Here is a 14,807-nt window from a genome sequence, read left to right as displayed (position 1 = left end):
GCTAATTTTTGTATTTTTGTTTTTTTAGTAGAGATGGGGTTTCACCATGTTGGCCAGCTGGTCTCGAACTCCTGACCTCAGGTGGTCTGCCCACCTCAGCCTCCCAAAGTGCTAGGATTACAGACGTAAGCCACACCACCTGGTCCCTCCTCCCCGCAAAAAAATTTTAAGTAGCTGGGCATGTCCCTGTAGTACCAGCTACTTGGGAGGCTGAGGTGGGAGGATCACTTAAGCCCAAGTTTTTGAGGCTGCAGTGAGCTATGATGGCACCTCTGCACTCCAGACTGGGCAACACAGCAAGACCCTGCCTATACAAAAGGGGGAGGCATTTTTAAACTTTGCCTGCAAGCTCCCTCTTTGAGGTGCCCTGCACTGTACTAACATGAGAATAAGTGTCTCCTTAAATTTTGAGCCCAAGGTTCCTTGCTTGCATCACCCTGGTCCTGGCAATTATGTACCCATGGTCAGAAATGAGAGACTGTTTACTTTTTACCCCTCCTTCTCCATCCCTCCTCCTCTATCCAAACCAGCACCACAGCCAGCTAATCCTGATGCAGAAATATCTCAAGAAAGTGTCAACTCTTCCCCATCATCATCACTATGAATATCATGCTGGTGAGCCACTGAAAAAAATATTTCTTCTGGGGCCAGGCTCATGCAATAATCCCGGCACTTTGGAAGGCTGAGGTGGGCAGATCACTTGAGGTCAGAAGTTCGAGACCAGCCTGACCAACATGGCGAAACTCCATCTCTACTAAAAATACAAAAAAAAAAAAAAATTAGTTGGGCATGGTGGCACAGACCTGCAATCCCAGCTACTTGGGGGGCTGAAGCAGGAAAGTTATTTGAACCTGGGAGGCAGAGGTTGCTGTGAGCAGAGATCGCACCACTGTACTCCAGCCTGGGCAGCAGAGTGAGACTCTGTCTCAAACAAAAAAAAAAGTTTTTTTTCCCTTGAAATTTCTGGGTAAAAAATTAATAACTGTTGGGAAAATATCAATAATTGCTGAGGTTTACTTAGTACTATCATGTTCCAGACACCATTTGCAGCAAAGTACCTGTAATAACTCATTTAACCCTCAGAATACCCCTATGCAACAGACAGAATTATAATTTCCTTTTGTTGTTGTTGTTTTGAAACACGATTTTGCGTGCCCTGTCACCCAGGCTGGAATGCAGTCACGTCATCACACTTCACTGCAGCCTTGACCTCCCTGACTCAAACGATCCTCCTACCTCAAACTTCTGAATAGCTGGGACTACAGTTACATGCCACCATGCTTGGTTATTTTTTTATTATTATTTTTGGTAGAGACGGGGTCTTGCCATGTTGCCTAGGCTGGTCTCAAACTCCTGGCTCAAGCGATCCCCTTGCCTCAGCTTTTCAAAATGCTGGGATGACAGGCATGAGCCACTGCACCCAGCTAGGCAAAGATTTTTAAAATAGAACACTAACAAGCACTAGCTATGAAAGAAAAAAATGATTTGAACTACATTAAGATTAAGAAATCCTGGCTGAGTGCAGTGGCTCACACCTGTAATAGCACTTTGGGAGGCCAGGGCGGGAGGATGGCTTGAGCCCAGGAATTTGAGACCAGCCTGGGCAACATGGTGAAACTCCATCTCTACAAAAACTACAAAAATTAGCTGGGTGTGGTGGTGTGCACCTGTAGCTCCAGCAACTCGGCAGGCTGAGGTGGGAGGATGGCTTGAGCCCAGGAGATTGAGGCTGCAGTGAGCCATAATTCCACCACTGCACTCCAGCCTGGGCAACAAGCGAGACCCTGTCTCAAAAAAAAAAAAAAAAGAGAGAGAGAAATGAAATGAAATTAAGGACTTCTGTTGATTAAAAGACACCACTAAGAGAATGAAAAGAAAAGCTACAGAGGAGAAGATATTTGCAATCATTATGTCCAACAAAAATCTCATATCCTGATTTTACAGTTATGTAAAATATGTATATGTATCTATGTAAAATCTGGGTACACTCACACACACACACACACACACACACACACACACACACACTCCTACAAATCAGTAAGAAAATCCAGACATCTGAACAGAGAAGTGGGCAAAAGACTTAGACATTTCACGAAAGTGGATATCCAAGTTGTCAATAAACATATGGAAAGGCACTTAATTCATCAGCAGGCACATCATTCATCATCAGGAAATGTAAATTAAACCCACAATGTTCCCAGCACTTTGGGAAGCTGAGATGGGAGGATCACTTGAGCCCAGGAGTTGGAGACCTGCCTAGGCAACATAACCAGACCCTGACTCAAAAAAACAAAAATAAATTTATAAATAAACCCACAATGCAATACTATCTGGCACCCATCAGAATGTCTAAAATTAAAAAAAGTTCAGGCACAGTGGCTCATACCTGTAATCCCAGTACTTTGGGAGCCCAAGGTGGGTGGATTACTTGAGCTCAGGAGTTCCAGATTAGCCTGGGCAACAGGGCAAAACCCCATCTCTACAAAAAAATTAGCCAGGTGTGGTGGTGCATGCTTGTGGTTCTAGCTACTTGGGAGGCTGAGGTGGGAGGATTGCTTGAGTCTAGGAGGTTGAGGCTGCAGTGAGCAGAGATTGTGCCACTGCACTCCAGCCTGGGTGACAGAGTGAGACTCTGTCTCAAAAAAAAAAAAAAAAAAGAAAAGAAAAAAAAAGAGGCTGGGCATGGTGGCTCACGCCTGTAATCCCAGCACTTTGGGAGGCCAAGGCGGGCGGATCAAGAGGTCAGGAGATCGAGACCATCCTGGCTAACACGGTGAAACCCCGTTTCTACTAAAAAAATTTTAAAAAACTAGCTGGGCGTGCTGGCGGGCGCCTGCAGTCCCAGCTACTGTGGAGGCTGAGGCAGGAGAATGGTGTGAACCCGGGAGGCGGAGCTTGCAGTGAGCCGAGATCGCACCACTGCACTCCAGCCTGGGCGAGACTCCATCTCAAAAAAAAAAAAAAAAGACAATACCAAGTGTTGGGGAAGATATGGAGCAACTGGAACACTTCATACACTACTGGTGGAAGAGTACGTTGTTGACTTTTCGGAAGAGGCTCTGCAACTTTGGAAGAGTGTACAGCAGTTTCTCCCCATGGCTCAGCAATTCCACTCCTACGTATATACAGTTGAGCTTCATGATTCAAAAATTCCAGATTGGCAAATTCGCCTACTTGTTGCAATTTGTTTATACTCTAAGATCAATACTCGCTGGGGCATTTGTAGTCATTTGTGGACATGCACAGTGATAATATTATTTTTCTTATTTAGAAACAGGGTGGAGTAGCCGGGTGCGGTGGCTCACGCCTGTAATCCCAGCATTTTGGGAGGCTGAGGCCGGCAGATCACTTGAGGTCAGGAGTTTGATACCAGCCTGGCCAACATGGTGAAATCCTGTCTCTACTAAAAATACAAAAATTAGCCAGGTATGGTGGGTGCACACCTGTAATCCCAGATGCTTGGGAAGCTGATGCACAAGAATTGCTTGAATCCAGGAGGCAGAGGTTGCTGTGAGCCAAGATCATTGCCACTGCACTCCAGCCTGGGCGACAGAGTGAGACTGTCTCAGGAAAAAAAGAAAGAAAAGAAAAGAAAAGAAAGACGAAGAAAGGAAGAAAGAAAGGGAGAAAGAAAAGAAAGAAAGAGAGAAAGAAAGAAAAATGAAGAAAGGAAGAAAGAAAGGGAGAAAGGGAGAGAGAGAGAAAGAGAGAGAGACCAGGCGTGGTGACTCACGCCTATAATCCCAGCACTTTGGGAGGCTGAGGCAGGTGGATCACTTGGTCAGGAGATCGAGACCATCTTGGCTAACACGGTGAAACCCTGTCTCTACTAAAAATACAAAAAAAATTAGCCGGGCGTGGTGGCGGGCACCTGTAGTCCCAGCTGCTGGGGAAGCTGAGGCAGGAGAATGGCGTGAACCCAGGAGGCAGAGCTTGCAGTGAGCCAAGATGGCACCACTGCACTCCATCCAGCCTGGGTGACAGAGCGAGACAGACAGACAGACAGACAGACAGAAAGAAAGAAAGAAAGAAAGAAAGAAAGAAAGAAAGAAAGAAAGAAAGAAAGAAAGAGAAAAGAAAGAAAGAAAGAAAGGGAAAGAAGCAAGGAAGGAAGGAAGGAAGGAAGGAAAGGTGGAAGGGAAGGAAGGAAGGAAAGAAAGGAAAGAGAGAAAGAAAGAGAGAAGAAAGAAAGAAAAAAAAGAAAGGAAGGAAGGAAAAGAAAGAAAGGAAAGAAAGAGAAAGAAAGAAAGCAAGAAAGAAAAAGAGGGAGAAAAAGAAGGAAGGAGAGAGAAGAGAGAGAAAGAAAGAAAAGGAAGGAAGGAAGGAGAGAGAGAGGAAGGAACGAAGGAAAGAAGGAAGGAAGGAAGGGGAGTTCAGTGGTGGGATCATAGCTCACTGTGACCTTTACCTCCTGGGGTCAAGCAGTCCTCCCAAGTAGCTGGGACTTCAGGCATGCAGCACCATGCTTAGCTAATTAAAAAAATTTTTTTTGCAGAGCCGGGCATGGTGCCTCACGTCTGTAATTCCAGCACTTTAGGAGGCCGAGGCAGGTGGATCACCTGAGGTCAGGAGTTCGAGACCAACCTGGCCAACATGTCAAAATCCCATCTCTACTAAAAATACAGAAATTAGCCAGGCTTGGTGGTGTGTGCCTGTAATCCCAGCTACTCGGGAGGCTGAGGCACAAGAATCACTTGAACCCAGGAGATGGAGGTTGCAGTGAGCCGAGATCGCGCCACTGTATTTCAGCCTGGGCAACAGAGCGACAGCCCCGTCTCTACAAAAATAAATAAATAAATAAATAAATAAATAAATAAATAAATAATTTTTTTTTTTTTTTTGAAACGGAGGTTTCACTCTGTTGCCCAGGCTGGTCTTGAACTCCTGGGCTGAAGCCATCCTTCCGCCTTGGCCACCCAAAGCACTGGGATTATAGGCGTGAGCCATTGCTCCTGGCCTGACAACATACTCAGTCACCCAACCCTGTTGAGGTTCTAATAAGGGGACACACTGCTTTCTTCCTCCAGTTCTGATACTACATGCAAGTGTCTTTTTTATGATCCATTTAGTGCTAAGCTTTTCATATTTTTGTGCTGTTTGTTGGTGACTTCGCTATCTTCAGTGGCCCCCACGCACAGTGCTGAAGTGTAGCCTAGTGTTTTTGAGTGCAAGAAGGCTGTGATGTGTCTCACGGAGAAAAGACATGTGTTAGAGAAGCTTCATTCAGGCATCAGATGTAGTGCTATTGGCCGGGAGTTCAATGCTAATGAATCAAAAAATAAATATATATGTGATATATATATGTGTGTGTGTGTATATATATCTGATATATATATATGATATTCTAAAACAGAAACACACATAAAACAAAATTATGGCTGGGTGCCATGGCTCATGCCTGTAATCCCAGCACTTTGGGAAGCTGAGGCAGGCAGATCATTTGAGCCCAGGAGTTGGAGACCAGCCTGGGCAACATGGTGAAATCCCAGCTCTACCAAAAAATCAGCCAGGCATGGCGGTGCATAATCCCAGGTACAGAGGTGTTGGGAGGCTGAGGCGGGAGAATGGCCTGAGTCCGGAAGGCGGAGGCTGCAGTGAGCCGAGATCACACCACTGCACGCTAGCCAAGGGCACAGAGTGAGACCCTGTCTAAGCAAAACACAACAAAAGAAAAAAGTTATATATTATTCAGTTGACAAAAACATTGTGGTCAGAGGCTTTCGACAAAAACAACAAGTGTTAGCGAGGAAGTGGAAAAATAAGAACCTTTTGTGGGAACGTAAAATGGTGCAGCCGCCGTAGAAAATATTATTGTAGTTCTTCAAAAACTTAAAACATAGTTACCCTTTGACCCAGCAATACCTTTTTTTTTTTTGAGACAGGATCTTACCCTGTCACCCAGGCAGTGGTACAATCATGGCTCACTGCAGCCTTGACCTCCCGGGCTCAAGTGATCCTCCCACCTCAGCCTCCCGAGTAGCTGGGACCACAGGCACAGCTAATTTTTGTATTTGTTGTAGAGACAGTGTTTTACCATGTTGTTGAGGTTGGTCTCAAACTCCTGGGCTCAAGCAATCCACCCACCTCAGCCTCCCAATTGCTGGGATCACAGGTGTGAGCTGCTGTGCCTGGCCCAGCCACGCCACTGCTGAGTACGTACACAAAAGAATTGAACTCAGTGTCTCAAAGAGATATTGGTACACCCATGATCACAGCAGTATTAATCCCAGCACCTTGGGAGGCTGAGGCAAGAGGATCACTTGAGGCCAAGAGTTCAAGACCAGCCTGGACAACATAGTGAGACCCCCACCTCTACAAAAAAAAAAAAAAAAGAAAAAGAAAAATTAACTGGATGTAGTGGTACACACCTGTAGTCCTAGCTATTTGAGAGGCTAAGGTAGGAGGATCACTCGGGCCAAGGAGGTTGAGGCAACAGTGGGCTGTCGTCACACCACTCCAGTCTAGCCTGGTCAACAGAGCAAGACCCTGCCTCTTAAAAAAAAATTAAACAAAATAAAATTTAAAAAGAACCTGGCTCACCATGTGCTCAACATGTATTTTTCTTGGGATTCACCAGGACTCTCACAGCCTAAAAAGTGAGAAGCTATTTACCATTTCATTTGATGGCTGAACCAGCTCTGCCTTTTGGGTTTTTTTCTTTTTGTGCAATGACACCTGTCTTCTCGTCTGTTAAGCAAGGCTAGGTACTAGCTGCCCAGGATTGTTGGAACTATGTATAAAGTAAGAGTAAACAGGGACCAAGAGTCTACTGGGTCCCCAGGAGCAATAAGGACAACCTTTTCCAGGCTGGACGTGGTGGCTCATGCCTGTAATCCCAGCACTTAGGGAGGCCAAGGTGGGCGGATCACTTGAGGCCAGGAGTTCAAGACCAGCCTGGGCAACATGGCGAAACACTGTCTCTATTAAAAATATAAAAACTGGCCAGGCGTGGTGGTGCACACTTATAGTCCCAGCTACTTGGGTGGCTGAGGCATGAGAATTGCTTGAACCGAAGAGGTGGAGGTGGCAGTGAGATGAGATCGTGCCACTGCACTCCGGACTGGGCGATAGAGTGAGACTCTGTCTAAAAAAAAAAAAAAAGAGAGAGAGAAAGATAGTAAACTTTTGTATATAGTCTTCATGGAATCTCCTCTCCCTACTCTCTGCTCTTTCCTGGTTACTTCTTGGTTTGTGGCTACGCTCTGGATGGATGAAGTCGCAAGACACACTGAGGTGGTGTGCACCTGTAATCCCAACTACTTGGGAGGCTGAGGCAGGAGAATTGCTTAAGCCCAGGAATTCGAGGCCGCCCTGGGCACCATGGCAAGACCCCATCTCAAAAAGAGAAAAAGAGACAGAATGGGCTTCCACCTTGGCAGTGAAGACATGTTAATGTTCTCAGACAAGAGTTCCCTAGATGTGGGAATAAAGTGTTCCTGTTATGACAACTTTTTCCCAACACAGCCAGGCTCAACTCCTCCAGAAGTTAAATCTTCTACTCCACTCCTTGAGAGCACAAACTACCACCTAGTGCTTACTGCATAGTATCATGCTTGAGATACAGAAGGCTGTCAATGAATGCCTTCTAAATCAATACATGGGCCGGGCACGGTGGCTCACGCCTGTAATCCCAGCACTTTGGGAGGCTGAGGCAGGTGGATCACCTGAGGTCAGGAGTTTGAGACCAGCCTGAACAATATAGTGAAACCCTGTCTCTACTAAAAATACAAAAATTAGCTGGGCATGGTGGCGTGCACCTCTAGTCCCAGCTACTCGGGAGGCTGAGGTGGGAGAACGGCTTGAACTCGGGAGGCGGAGGTTGCAGTGAGCCGAGATTGCGCCACTTCCCTCCAGCCTAAGCAACAGAGTGAGACCCCGTCTCAAAATAAAATAAAAAAATAAAATAAATGAATACATGAGTGTAGGAACAAATGAAAACAGCACATTACTGCCTCCCAGGCACTGACACTGAATCCTGGGGCTAAAAAGTCATTGCCCACACCAGCCACTGGGCTCATCAGAAACCCACACATACTAGGCCAGGTGCGGTGGCTCACGCCTGTAATTCCAGCATTTTGGGAGGCCGAGGCGGGCAGATCACCTGAGGTCAGGAGTTCGAGACCAGCCTGACCAACATGGAGAAACCCCCGTCTCTACTAAAAATACAAAATTAGCCAGATGTGGTGGCACATGCCTGTAATCCCAGCTACTTGGGAGGCTGAGGCAGGAGAATCGCTTGAACCAGGGAGGGAGGCTGAGGCAGGAGAATCGCTTGAACCCAGGAGGCGGAGTTTGCGGTGAGCCGAGATTGCGCCATTGCACTCCAGCCTGGGCAACAGAGTGAAACTCCGTCTCAAAAAAAAAAAGAAAGAAAGAAAAAAAGAAATCCACACAAAACATATGGTTGGCCTACAAGGATGCAGTCACTGGTGTGATGATGATACAAGCATGTCCCTGTGCTCATGGTCCCTGAACCTGCACACAACCACCAAACATATACATACATGCAGGACACCACAGACACCTGCCTACGGGGCCAAAATTAGAGTGAGGTAAGTTATGCAAGTGCAGACGTGGAGCCCATAGTTAATTAAAAATTTGTTTTTGTTCATCGTAGATTTTTCTTGCATTAATTTAGATTTTCTTAAAATGTTCCATTAAAATATTATTTATCTTGGTTACTGGTTTTTATTTTTTTAGGGCCATCCCCTTAAATTTTGCACTATAGCTGAACACTATACCATGTACCTGTCACCCTAGCTACTCAGGAGGCTGAGGCAGAAGGATCACTTGGGCCCAGGAGTTGGAGGCTTCAGTGAGCTATGACTGCACCACTGTACTCCAGCATGGGTGACAGAACAAGACCCCGTCTTAGCAATAGGCCCAGCACTGTGGCTCACGCCTGTAATCCCAGCACTTTGGGAGGCCAAGCCGGGCGGATCGTCTGAGGTCTGGAGCTCGAGACCAGTGTGGGCAATGTGGTGAAACTCTGTCTCTACTAAAAATACAAAAAAAAAAAAAAAAAAAAAAAAAAAAATTAGCTGGGTGTGGTGATGCGCGCCTGTAATCCCAGCTACTCGAGAGGCTGAGCAGGAGAATCGCTTGAACCCGGGAGGTGGAGGTTGCAGTGAGCCGAAATCGCGCCATTGCACTCCAGTCTGGCCAACACAGCAAGACTCCGTCTCAAATAATCATCATCATCATCATCAACAACTTTTTAAAATGTTTGCACCCGCGGCGAGTATCTCACCTGTTTTACCCTGACCTGGGCACCTCCATCCCACATACGCACATGCACAGGCACAGGTGTAAAATCACACACATTCACCCACCAGTCACACAGACGCACACAGTCTCTGCACAAACCTCATTCAACCACTAGATGTCGCCCAAGCTCCATAATCTTAAATCCAGCCCCAAAGGGGCGCTTCCCTACACTAACTCAAGAGTCTTTAAATTTCCTTTTACTTCCCTCCACTGGGACATTTACATACTCTAAAGGAGCCCCAGGAGAACATCGTCCTACCCCTAAATAGCAGTGCCCTATCAGGGTGGAATTTCAGGCACAGGTAAAGAAGATGGGTGTTCTTTCTTTCTTTTTTGTGGAAACAGGGTCAATCTGTCGCCCAAGCTGGAGTGCAGTGGTGCAATAATAGCTCACTGCAGCCTTGAACTCCCGGGCTGAAGTGATCCTCACACCCTGGCCCCTAAGTAGAACTACAAGCCTGGCCAATTTTTTAAAAAGTTACTGTAAAGGCCAGGCACGGTGGCTCACGCCTGTAATCCCAGCAGATTGGGAGGCCGAGGCAGACAAATCAAGAGGTCAGGAATTTGAGACCAGCCTGGCCAACATGGTGAAACCCCATCTCTACTAAAAATACAAAAATTAACTGGGCATGGTGGCACGCCCCTGTGGTCCCAGCTATTCGGGAGGCTGAGGCACAAGAATCTCTTGAGCCCGGGAGGCAGAGGTTGCACAGAGCTGAGATCATCACACCACTGTACTCCAGCCTGGGTGACAGAACAAGACTCCATCTCAAAAATAAAAAAAAGAAAAAGTTATTGTAGAGATGGGATCTTGCTGTATTGCCCAGGCTGGTCTCAAATTCCTGGCCTCAAGAGAGCCTCTGGCTTTGGTCTCCCAAAATGCTGGGATCACAGGTGTCAGCCATCACACCTGGCCCAAAGAATGGGTTTCTCGGTGCCTTTCATCCAGGAGCGAGTGTTCCCCTGACACTCTCTTGATACAAGAATCCTGTGTCTTGAGAAAGAAAGACACTCTGTGTGTGTGAGGGGGTCCATCCATCCACCCAGCAGATACTTCTGAGCACCTACTGTGTGTCAGGCTCTGTTCTAGACACTGGAGAAACAACAAAGCTGGCTGAACACTGATAAACTGCCGCTGTAGTGGGGAAATAGACAATGAATGAATAGAAGAATCATAGAAATGTGGAAACAAGAGCTGTAAAGGAAAACATGGCCGGGCTCACGTCTATAATCCCAGCACTTTGGATGGCAGATCACCTAAGGTCAGGAGTTCAAGACCAGCTTGGCCAACATGGTGAAACCCTGTCTCTACTAAAAATACAAAGAAAACTGGCCGGGCGTCAGGTGGCATGTGCCTGTAGTCCCAGCTACTCGGGAGGTTGAGGCACAAGAATCACTTGAACCCGTGAGGCAAAGGTTGCAGTGAGCCGAGATCGTGCCACTGCACTTCAGCCCAGGCAACAGAGCAAGACTCAATCTCAAAAAAATAAAATAAAATAAAATAAATAAATAGAAAAGAAAAAGAACACGGAGTAAGCACTCAGAGAGTGGCAGCAGGGGGCTATTTCACCTAGCTGTTCAGGGTGGGCCTCTTGGAGGAGGTGACATTTAAGCAGAAATCAGAGATAAATAGCTACCAGGGGGAACAGTGTCACAGGGAGACGGAGCAGCAAGTCTGAAGTCCCTGAGGCATGTGATCTAAACTGAATTATTCCTTCTCCCCATCCTCTGGAAGCCCCAGGAAAGAGTTGGTCCCAAACCCAGACAGTGCCAACGATGTAGCTAGATCTTAGGGAGGGATCAGGGATCAGGAAGGCATCTTTTCCACAGGGAAAATAGTGGAGCTCAGAACTATCAAGCTCTCTGGTAGTCACTCCCAGGCCAGAACCCAGAACATCGTGGATAGATCCTGAATGAATGGACAATGCCTCTGAAAGGCTCTGCTTTCCTGTTCTCCTGCTCTCTGGGTCAAATCCAAACTTCCGCCCACAGTTTACAAGTTCCTACGTGGTCTGGCTTCCCTGGCCTCATCTCCCCACCAACGTCCCCATTACTCACTCCTCTCCAGCCACACCAGTGTCCACACTGCTTCTGAAACTCACCAAGCTTGTTCTTACCCCAGGGCTTTTGCACCTTCTGTTCCTCCCACCTTGAATGCTCTTCCCCCAGACACCCACAAGGCTCCTTCTCTCACCTTCTTCAGATGTCACCTGAAATGCCACTTATTTAGAGACACCTTCCCTCACCACACTGGCTCAAATAGCCTCCACCCTGTAATCTTTTTCTGTTTTTTTTTTTTTTTTTGCTTTGAGACACAGTCTTGTTCTGTTGCCCAGGCTGGAGTGCAGTGACATGACCTTGGCTCACTGCAACCTCCGCCTCCCAGGTTCAAGCAATTCTCCTGCCTCAGCCTCCCGAGTAGCTGGGATTACAGGTGCCCGCCACCACGCCCAGCTAATTTTTTATATTTTTAGTAGAGACAGGGTTTCACTATGTTGGCCAGGCTGGTCTCGAACTCCTGACCTCAGGCGATCCACTTGCCTCAGCCTCTCAAAGTGCTGGGATTACAGCTGTGAGCCACTGCACCCAGCTCCACTCTAATCTTCTATACTTTATCTGTTATTCTTCATGCTACTTGCATTGTATCATATGTATATTTAGTTGCCGACACTGTATTACATGGGTTACTCGGTTCTTTTCTGTCTCCTCTACTAGGTCAACTCCAGGAGAGCAGGGATTTGATGACTCAGTTGGTGGCTGTATCCCCAGTGCATAATCTGTTCGCGGAATGGATTAATCAATGATTTCTAGGAAGGACCCCGGGTCCATCAGGGACAGGGAAGAAGTCTTTGGAAAGTGATGGAGGGAGCTACGAGCGGGTAGAGCATCCTCTCTGCAGACCCCTCCCTTCCCTGGGTTTCCAGGCTGGGTGAGCCAATGCCAAGGGGGTGTACGGGCCGCCTAGACTGTTTTACGACCATGTAGTTCCCGCAGTGGCCGCCTGGAGGCACTGCAGCCCACGGCAGGATTCCACCAGCCCCGCCCTAACGGATTACCTCATTTGGCCACGCCTCCATTGTCCTTTAGCCCCGCCTCCACTGACCTCGTTAGTCCCGCCCCCAAAGCAACTCCCTCCCAGCCCTGGGGGCTGTAGGATTCACCCTCCAATTGCAACTCTGGCAGCAAACTCTGGCACCCTAGCCAATCTTGGTGAGAAGACAGAAAATCTAGGGTCCCCCTAGCAGGGGGTGGAGGAGAAGCCACAGGGGGTGGCTCCAAGGATAATTCAACTTGATTCCTGGTTCATTTTTTTTCCAGCGGTTTCTCAAGTGTGTGCCTCTTTTGGTCTTTTATCTCTCCCAGGTGTGTCTCTTTGCTTCTCTCCGGCTCACACATCCATTGAGTACCTACTGTGTGTGGCCTGATGCCTGGCGTTGGGCACAATCCCTATTCCACCCAGCGCGTGGGTGCTTAGATGCGTGGGGAAATGGAGGAGCGAGGGAGGGGACCCCACAACCTCTCCTCGTGGCCTAGAAATCCTTCTATCTGGAGTCTAACCTCCATTCCTCCCAACACCCCCCTCGGGGTGAGTACAAGGGTCTGATTCTTTTCTTGATGAGGAAGGGGAAGGTGCCCAGATTGTTTCTCCCCTGCCTATCTACCTAACCCCGCCCCCCAGCAATGTCTTCACGGACGCTGTCCACACCCATGGAGCGGATTATTTAACAAGAGGGTAATCGTGTGGGCTCAGGAGCCAGACTGCCTCGGCTCAGTCCCACCTCTGTCACTCTCGAGCTTGAGAAAGTGATTTAACTTTTCTGTGCCTCAGTTTCCCCATCTATAAAATGAAGGTAACAATACCATGCCCTAGTAGACAAGAGGCAGAGGGGGTTAAATGCCTTAGTCTGTGCTGTGTGATCGAAACAGCACCCCTCAAATTAGCACGTAATGAATGCTCACTGTTATTATAATGACTACTTTATTATTTTTGATCCCAGCTTCCCTGTGAACTCCTACAGAGCTGAGAACTTGGGGGTGCTCTCACCCCCAAGATAGAGGAGGAGAGGGGGGCTTTCCAATAGCAAAAGAGAGCGTGGACACCCCACATTCTGCAAGGCTCCCTGAGCCTGCCCAAGAGAAGGGTGCCAGGGGGAGGGAGACTGCTTCTATAAGGGCATGAATGGCGTGTGCGGTTGTGAGCAAGGCACCAAGACACACACACGTGCATGGATGGACACGTTTGCACACACAGCGCTTGCGCGCGCGCGCGCACACACACACACCCTTTTAGAATGATTTACCCAAAGGTACAGAATAGCACACGCTGACTCCAAGGCTCTCACACGGCCACACACCTGGCCACACACGTATTGTACAACACCCAGTCATCTGGAGCCAGTAATGAGGACACGGTCACACACAGACTCTGTCTCACATACCGATCACACCCCAACTCAGGCACTACTTGGACAAGCCCCCCAACCGCCACACACACAAACTCCCCCCGTCACACCCAACCACGACACAAAGACACACACGTTTACCCTGCACCCCCAAAGCATTTCACACGCGTCCCCGTCAGTCACTCTCACGTGAGTCCCGCCCCCTGCCCCACACTAGGGGCTGCAGGCGAGGAGTGGGGGGCTTCAGAAACTGGGCATCTCGGCCCCGAAGAGGAAGTCAAGGGTAAGCAACCATCCCCGTCCAAAGCCCCCTGAAGTTTCCCTCCCAACCCCACTCAGCTCCCGCGAGATGGCGGGGTGGGGGCTCGAGGCCGTGGAGGGGTTGAGAACCCCAAAGATGCCACCCCCAAACCAGCCCAACCTGAGGCTGGATTTGAAGCCCCCCTTGTCCTCTCCCAAGCCAGAGAGTGCACGTCCCGGCCCCTCCCCCGCTGCGACCACCGTCCCTCGCCGCCCTGCAGCTGGGGGGGCTTGTGGAGCCTCCCAACACCGTTTCTGCAAGAACCTTCCGTGCCCCCCTCCTCTCCCGGAGCCACCCGCGCCCGCACCTGCCCGCCGGGCCCCTACCTGTCCGGCCAGGCCTGAGCACAGCAGCAGCAGCAGCGGCGGCGGGACCGTGAGCGGCCACATGACGCGCCCCCAGCCCGGCGTCCCGACCCCCGCCCGCCCTAGCGGCGTCTCGGCGCGGGGACCGCACCAGGCGCGACCCCGCCCGCCCGGCCGGGGCGACCCTGCGCCGCCGCCTCCCCCGCCTCGCCGGCGGCCGGGATTCCGCCCCACCCCCGCCCCCTCGCTTGCTCCGAGTCTTTGTTGCGGGCTCCGCCCCCCGCCCCGCCCCCAGCTCGTCTTCGGGCGCAGCTCGAGCAGGGTCGGGTGGGGGGGTGGGGGGCGGGGAAGTGGGGGAGCCAGCACCAGCGAGGGGACCTGAGGACAGGACTTGGCAGCGCCCCCCAACCCCCAGGCCATTCCGGGAGCGGGTCGCGGAGGTGGGGGAGGGGTGCCCGTCACGTGTTTGTAAATTTCACCCTCCAGGGGACATTTCCCACTTTGCAGGTGGGAGGGGGATGAATGGTT

The 14,807-nt window shown here is 49.4% G+C and overlaps 1 protein-coding gene across 1 annotated transcript in view; it reads right to left on the bottom strand.

Moving 5' to 3' along the window:
• Window positions 1-14,542, bottom strand: part of OLFM2 (olfactomedin 2) — an 84,736-nt gene extending 70,194 nt beyond the window's left edge. The window contains exon 1 of the mRNA XM_003914851.3: window positions 14,301-14,542. Within this exon, the coding sequence (XP_003914900.1) occupies window positions 14,301-14,363 (63 nt within the window). The 5' untranslated portion in view covers window positions 14,364-14,542. The remainder of the gene's footprint in view (window positions 1-14,300) is intronic.
• Window positions 14,543-14,807: the final 265 nt, after the last annotated feature.

This window comes from Papio anubis, chromosome 20, assembly GCF_008728515.1.
Source record: "Papio anubis isolate 15944 chromosome 20, Panubis1.0, whole genome shotgun sequence".
NCBI lineage: Eukaryota > Metazoa > Chordata > Mammalia > Primates > Cercopithecidae > Papio > Papio anubis.
This window is presented reverse-complemented; position numbering and strand designations above follow the sequence as displayed.